At 33.1% G+C, this 7878-nt stretch overlaps 1 protein-coding gene across 1 annotated transcript; it reads right to left on the reverse strand.

Annotated features, from left to right (window-relative positions):
• Positions 1–1744: 1744 nt before the first annotated feature.
• On the reverse strand, positions 1745–1912 carry HELRODRAFT_137982 (hypothetical protein; the record flags this gene model as incomplete). The annotated part of the gene is made up of 1 exon (XM_009023209.1): positions 1745–1912. A coding segment is annotated over one exon (168 nt), but the record flags the coding sequence as incomplete, so codon positions are not given.
• Between the last annotated feature and the right edge of the window lie 5966 nt (positions 1913–7878).

Below are 7878 nucleotides of genomic sequence, written 5' to 3' on the forward strand. Positions count from 1 at the left end.
GCTAACAGAGATGACGTTGCAGTAGATAATGATGAAGTTAACATTGAGTTGCTTTTTGTTATGATAGCTTGTAGTGTCTTACGTGGCTTTGCACGAACAGCTGACAATTGTGAAGGACAATGATGATCAGCTAATCCATCATCCATGGCATCACAATTGTCCTTTCAATAAAAAACACCTTAAAACTTCATAACTATAAAATTAGCATATTTCCATGCACCATTCTACATGTAACAACCCATTCAAAAGGTCACTCAATTAATTAGAATGTTCTCATGAAAAATGAACTAACCTTCTGATTTGGTCTTATACCTGGAGATAAGTAGTTTAACAGCTTATCTTGTTGGGATAATTGTATATCATGAAGATTTTGATAGGACGAAGATGATGATGATAATTGCCCAATGTTCTCCTGCGACATTTGTTTTGAAGCGTGCTTCAGTGTAGTGTCTTGAGATGAAAAAGACATAGCACAGTCGGGTTCTTTGCCAAACACTTCAACATAGGCCACAGGACAATAGCCACAACGACCATCGTCATGCCTCACCTCGTACCAATCTGCATTCATTTTCCGTAAAATGGTAACAGTATCTCCTTCCTAAAATGAAATATGAATAAATTAATAAAATTAAACGCCTATTTTCTTGTTTAAATTGAACCTTCTATGCATTATAAAGAGAGATGAAATCAATATAAGCATTTTAAAATGTCTTTAAAACGCGCAAGAGCCAATTATTTCAACTGGAAATGACGCATTGAAAAAATTTTGGAGTTGCAAAATTAAATCATCAGATGTGAAGTTATTAGGAGAAATTTTAATATAATCATATGAAAAATAGCACCAGATAAAAAACAGATGCTTAATGCAGAGACACTAATGACGATTTAGTCAAAATGAAGAACCATTCAGTTATTAAATATACTCTGTTCAGCAGCTGTTCAGCACTCTCTTCTCATGTCTTTTTCCTAATATTCAAGTCTAATCTTTATGCACAAAAATAAAAATTATTTGGTCAAGCATTCAATTTTTGCAGCTAACTCCATGTTGTTTTTCGCAAAACTCACTTGTGTATATTTTTCCCTTTTTTTGAAGAAACAGTTTGAAACAACTGAAACTGAATTCATTTGGAAAATAATTTTTATTTTTTTTTAATTACGAGCCATACCCTTACAGCTTATATTGTTTTGCAGTTATCAAATGACAATTGTGTAATAACATAGAAAACAAAGTTGTAAAGTTATAAAGACCAATAAAAAATTACATTTGCTCCCAACAACAGCAAAGGATGGCTAATTACTTATTCAGTTATGAACAAAAAATGAAAATAGTTGTTACACAGTTTAATCAGGCAGCAATATGGAATTGCTCTGATTATCCTACTTTTAGTTTAGAAACAAAATTGACATAATGCACAACTAAAATTATGATAACGGTGCTTAAAAAAGTAATTAAAACCTGGAGATCAATTTCATGTTCAGATGATTTTGAGAAGTCATATAAAGCTCTTCCATATAACTCATCATGCAAAGTTCCATGTTCTTTCATATTTAAGTTGTTGTTTACATCACTTTCTCCAATTGTACTCACATTCGCTAGAACGTGACTTTCTTTGAAATTTTCTGCAATATTTGCATAATCATCTAATTCTTCATAACAGTCAGGGTTTTGATCAGATTGAGTATTTGCACTGTCTTGTTCCTCCTGTTCTGATGGTTTTATATCTTGCAATGATGGAATACAATCTACTATTATTTCCACATAACTGGTGGGGAACAGACCTGACTTTCCATCAATTTCTCCTAAAGACCAGCCACCAGAATAATGTTTAGTCAGATAAACAATTTCATTATCTAAAAATGAAAGCTCATCATCATTTACACCTTCATAAGGATACAATGTTTTAGCGTAAGGTGTTACAAAAGATTCTCGCGATTTTGTATTAACAATGGGTGTACCAGGCGCCATTCCTTTCCGCAAATTTTCTTATTTTGGTTCTGGATTGATGACATTTGCTCCCAACAACATCAGCAACATCACATGAACGATCTTTCTGAGGATTTTTAAAATTTTTGCCGAGCTTTGGAGCCAAATCATTTGTTTTTTTATCAGTATCAGAAAAAACTTTGAGCTCAAAAACATGCGTAATGGAAATATTCCCTTTTCATCTTTATTATCAAAAACATATCCATTCCACCAGTTTTTATCAATACAGTTTAATCCAATTATTATGTCACCTGAAAGAAAGTTTTTAATAAAATTAATTTTAACTAAATATTATTTTGATCCTCTAAAATATATATAACCTGTTTAATGAAAAACTATTACCAAATGAAAGATTTTTAAAATTTTGTCGAAATTTTGTAACACTCATAAAGTCAGTAAGGAACAGCATATCAAATTGAAATGAATCACAATGTAAGGATAAATTTTTCACATTTCAATTTTTTGATGAAATATTGCCTCAAAATTAAGAATATATAATAAAATAAAATACTTATCAACTGACAGAAAAAATAAAAATTTTGTGAATTTACACCAGTGTCGGAATCAGAGGTTTTTGCCAGAATCGGGTATTTTCATCCGACTACGGAAAAATGTTATGAATTTAAATCTAAATTTTTCTATCTAATCTAATTTTTATTCTGAAAATTTTTTTAAGATGGTATTTTTGGAAGATAAAATATGTAGCAATATGCAATCATCTTTAATACTGGAAATAAATGCTAATAATGTCGATAAAATCACTTATTTTCAGTACGTTTTAAAACATAAATATCATATAAAGTAAAAAACATGATTTTAAGTGATCTGTTTAATTATTTTTCATATAGTAGTGATAATAAAGTAAAATTATGATGCAAAAGTCCAACAAAATTTTTGAAAGTCGAAATCCGTAGTAAAAGTAGGAAATTTTTACATGGGGTTGTAATATTTTGAGAGGCCAAAGTCGGATATTTTTAATCTGACCCCGACACTATGATTGACAGATTCAGCTGTGAGACTTAAGTTCCATTTGAGTCAATCAACATATCAGGGAAAGACCTTCATCATAATACACATTAAATATATTAGCACTCAATAAAACTTTTATCATTTACTCAATCTAGTTTTCTTTTTTTCTTATCAATTACCTCACTAACTCACTAAGTCATTATCTAGTCCATTAATAAATTACTTTATTTATTTGCCTTTTTATACCATTTCTTTATTTTATTTTCAATATTTTTCATGTTTAAACTTTTTTTTCTCCATTTTTTATTCATTTATTATTATTCGTTACCATTTTATACTATTGCCTTACATGCTGTAACAGTTTCTGCGTCTGTCAGATCCTGATTTTTTAAAGAATAAAAAAAAATTTGGAATTATTTTAAATGTTGGAAACTCATTTTACTTCATTTCTAATTAAACAAAGTGACATTAATCCTAAATTTTTTTTAACTGTACGGTTAAAATGGTTAGACTCACATTTCAAGCTTTGCTTCTACTAATGATCAAACTTACAATAAAATATATCTGAAAAATTGTATGTGCGAAAAAACAGATTTTTAAACATTTGCTTCAATAACAAATATAAATTAAGTGAAATATAATTGAATCAATTTTAATTCCAAAAAAATTTCAGTTTTAAAACAAAACAAAGCGAAAAAACCAACAACTAATACTCTATTGAAGATTAATAAAAAATTTTTAGAAAGTAACAAATCAAGATCCATAATTCACTATGGAGTTGAAAAAGATCATTCTGAAAAATTTCCTTAACAACGTTTCTGTAAAAGTAGTGAGAGAGCTTATAAGATTGGGTTACAATATCATTAGGGGTTTACATAATGCTAGCTACACAAAATAAAAATATAATTACCCCTAATTATAAAAGAGTTTCGATGAAATCTAATGGTTTCGACAAAATAATTTTCGCAGATCACTTTTTTGCACAATGTTATTTTATACTGAATAGCATGTATGGGAACGAATTTACTATAATTATGGAAAGTGGGTTTTATTAATTCAAATCACCATCTGATTATTTGATGATGGAACTTCTTCCCCAGCGTTTAGTTCCATCTTATTTTAAAATTAACAAACAACAACACACGTTTAGACGACATTTTCCTCGAGATCGGGGGTTGCCGTTTGGCAACCTATGATGAAACCGAAATAGCCCTCGACGCCATTCTGCCGGATACTGAGGGCCATTGTCACTTCTGTCATCATAAGTAATTTATTTGGCTAATTTTTACGCAGGACGCCCTTCCTTACGCAACCAGTTATAAGCGGTGGGCCTAGCCTTTGATGATCCAACATCACTCACAAGGCAGTGAGGGTCAGTTTAATGTCATAACCAGGACATTCTAAAATTATTCTTATTCTAAAATTATTCTTATTCTAAAATTAATTAAGTTAAATTTCTTACTTTAAATTTAACATAAAAATTAAAATAGCCATCATACAGAAACTAAATTTTCAACTCCAAGACATCAAATTCAGATGCCTTAAATTTTTAAACATAATCAATGTGTTTTCTTATTATGGTGAACAAATAGCAGAATGGCTAAAAAACAAAATAGCTAAAAGTAGAAGTTGAAGTCTATTAACGAATAGAGAAGGCTTATTAAAATTCTTTGTACAATGTTATAAAGAAGAGGTTCTGAATCTGAATAAAGTTATTTATTGGTCTGCAAATGATGGTACATGTTTTAAAAATTAAATACCACTACAATTCTGACAACATTAACAAACATCATCACAATAATAATAAAAGTAAACGTTAATGGCAATAAGAGAAACTCTTTCATTACAATGAAATAGTACGAGGAAATAAAGAATGAATAATGAGATAAAATAGTAAATAATTATTAACTAATTTACATTTCTTTTAATTCAATTTGATAAATAAGAACGCAAATAGAGGGTTTAATAATTATTTTTGTTACAATACATTTAATATGATGATAACCAAATTGCATTTACTAAATCATTTATGAAGTGCTTTGATCAGCATGGATTAATTAATGGTAACTCAATTTAAAACTTATGTTAAAAGTTAAGTGAAAACTATTAAAAAAACACCAAACAGAAAATTTTCAAAAATAATTATCTTCTGTTGGTATTTGTTAATTACATTAAGTTAAAACACCCAAACAAATAGATAAAAAAATAAAATAACCAAACAAATAGGCAATTCGTTACGTCCTGGGTATGACATAAAACTGCATCCACGCTGCCTTGCGTGCTTTTGAGCAAAAGGCTGAACCCACCGCTTATAACTGGTGGTTGTCGTCAGGATGGGTGTCCGGATGTAAAAATTTTCTCCCAAATTATTCTATGCCATCACAAGGAAAAACAACGGCCCCTAGTCCACACAGGCCTTAAGTGGTCAAGGGGTTCTAAGAATCCCTTGGAAGTATGCAATAGCGGAGAGATGTTGCAAAAAATTCAGAATGGCCCCTCTATGGTACTTAGACTTGGTACGCTCAATGTTAGATCACTGACTGGCCGCAGCATGGAAATCGCAGAAATGCTCAAACGTAGAAGGATTGACATTTGCTGCCTTCAGGAGACCCGATGGAAATCGAATGGTGTCTGTCATTATCAACTCAGACAAATAAAATATATACTATTCTGGAATGGTAAAATTACGGTAAAAAACGGTGTTGGAATTTTTGTCAAAGAACCGCTAGCCCAAGAAGTACTAGATATTATAAAAATTAACTCATGTCTCATGTGGATCAAGCTTCGCCTGGAATAGCAAACAATGACCATTTTTTCTGCATACGCACCACAGACAGGCGAATCAGAAGAGATAAGAAAAATGACTTCTGGGCTGCGTTCTCTGACATCATCTTAACAATACCAAAACTTGAAACAATACTGATTGGAGGCGATCTCAATGGCAACGTTGGAGAGAAAACAGATGGTTTTGACATCGTACATGGCATGGCAGTTTTGGCTATGGAGAACGGAATGAAGATGGCAACCGCATCCTTGAGTTTACTGAAAGTCACGGGTTTTGTTTACTGAACACATATTTTAGAAAGAGGTTGGAACATCTCATAACATACAAAAGTTGACCATCAGCCACGCAAATTGATTTCTTCGCTGTCAAGCAACAACACCGAAGGCTATTCAAAAATGTTAAAGCTATACCTGGCGAATCATTTGTCGCCCAACATGGCAAAAATCTAAGTCTGTTGATGCAACTACAGTTTGAGGGAAAACTGGTACAAAACGTCAGCATGAACGTGACACTTGGTGGTGGAATGACAGTGTACAAAATGCAATAGCTGAAAAGAAAGTTGCATAAAAGCAATGGCAAAAATCAAAGTCTGTTGATGACCATAAAATTTTCCGTGAGAAGAACAACTATGCAAGACGTCAAGTTGCACTGGCTCCGACAGATCAGTGCAGAGAGTGGCTCACTAAAAGCAAAGGCGAACAAATGAAATCTCTGTATAGTATAGCAAAACAAGCAAAGCATACGAAACAAGACATAGTTGGTGCCTCATGTATCAAAAACGACAAAAATTAGAAGATTCTTTAACAAGATGAGATCAAGCTACAGTGGAGAGAATACTTCAACAGTCTGTTAAAACAAATCCTATCAATGTCAACTTCGACGCTCCACCCATCGAAAGTCCGATTCCAGACATCACTGTAGAAAGCTATAAAGAATGGAAAGGCAGCAGGGCCCTCTGGACTCACAAATGACATTATCAAAGCATCTGGTACTGCAGGTATCCAAACGTTACTACAACTTTGCCGTGAAGTGTGGCAAAATTGCTCAATGCCGACTGAATGGAACTGTAGCATGACAGTTCCGCTATACAAAGGCAAAGGTGATCCATTGAATTGTTCATCATATCGGGGTGTACGGCTGTTAGAACACTCCCTGAAAATTGTCGAAAAAATCATTGAGAAAAGATTAACGTCGTGCATCACAATCGGAAATTATCAATTTTTGTTTCCTAACGGGGAAATCAACAATTGATGCAATTCACATCCTTAGTGCAACTGCAAGAGAAGTACCTCGCAAAGCATCAACAACTATCGCACATTCTGTAGACCTTGAAAAAGCATTTTATCGACTTCCCCGTGAAGCAATCAGGTGGAAACTATCTTGTTCGACTTGTGATGGAAATGTATACGAATACTAAGACTCTCGTCAGCACAACGGTTGAAAACACAGATGCATTTGACATCGGCGTTGGAGTTCACCAAGGCTCGATTCTCAGTCCACTGTTATTTATAACTGTGATGGAAGAAATCACAAAGCCGATACGCACTGGTGACATTTGAAATCTAATATATGCTGATGATATCGTTTTAACAGCAGAATGCAGCATAGACGTTTGAAGATTGGAACACCAGACTCGCCGATCATGGATTCATAGTCAACATCAGCAAAACTAAAGCAATGAACACTGGTGAACCCATCCAATCCACAGCTACTGGACGATGGCCCTGTTCAGTTTGTAAAGCTGGTGTAGGTAACAATTCAATCAAGTGTCAGCAGTGTAACCAGCGATGTCACAAACGTTGTTCAAAAATAATTGATTCTTTATCTAAAGTGTCCAATTTTGTTTGTCCTGCTTGCATCAATTCACAGCAACAAATTCAAAATAGTAATGTTTTTGAAGCCATTAGTGTAAAGAAAGTCACATTGTTTCAATATCTAGGGGATGTTCTGGATTGTACTGGAACAGCTGAAGCTGCCGTTAGAGCACGCATACGTGCAGCCTGGAATAAATGGCATCTCCTTGCCTCTATATTGATGCGGCGTGACATCCCACTACCACTACGATCAAGACTTTATAAATCTGTGATACGTCCGGTCTTGTTATATGGTGCAGAAACATAGCTAATGACAACCAAACTGG

Source organism: Helobdella robusta (genome assembly GCF_000326865.2).
Source record: "Helobdella robusta unplaced genomic scaffold HELROscaffold_35, whole genome shotgun sequence".
Taxonomy (NCBI): domain Eukaryota; kingdom Metazoa; phylum Annelida; class Clitellata; order Rhynchobdellida; family Glossiphoniidae; genus Helobdella; species Helobdella robusta.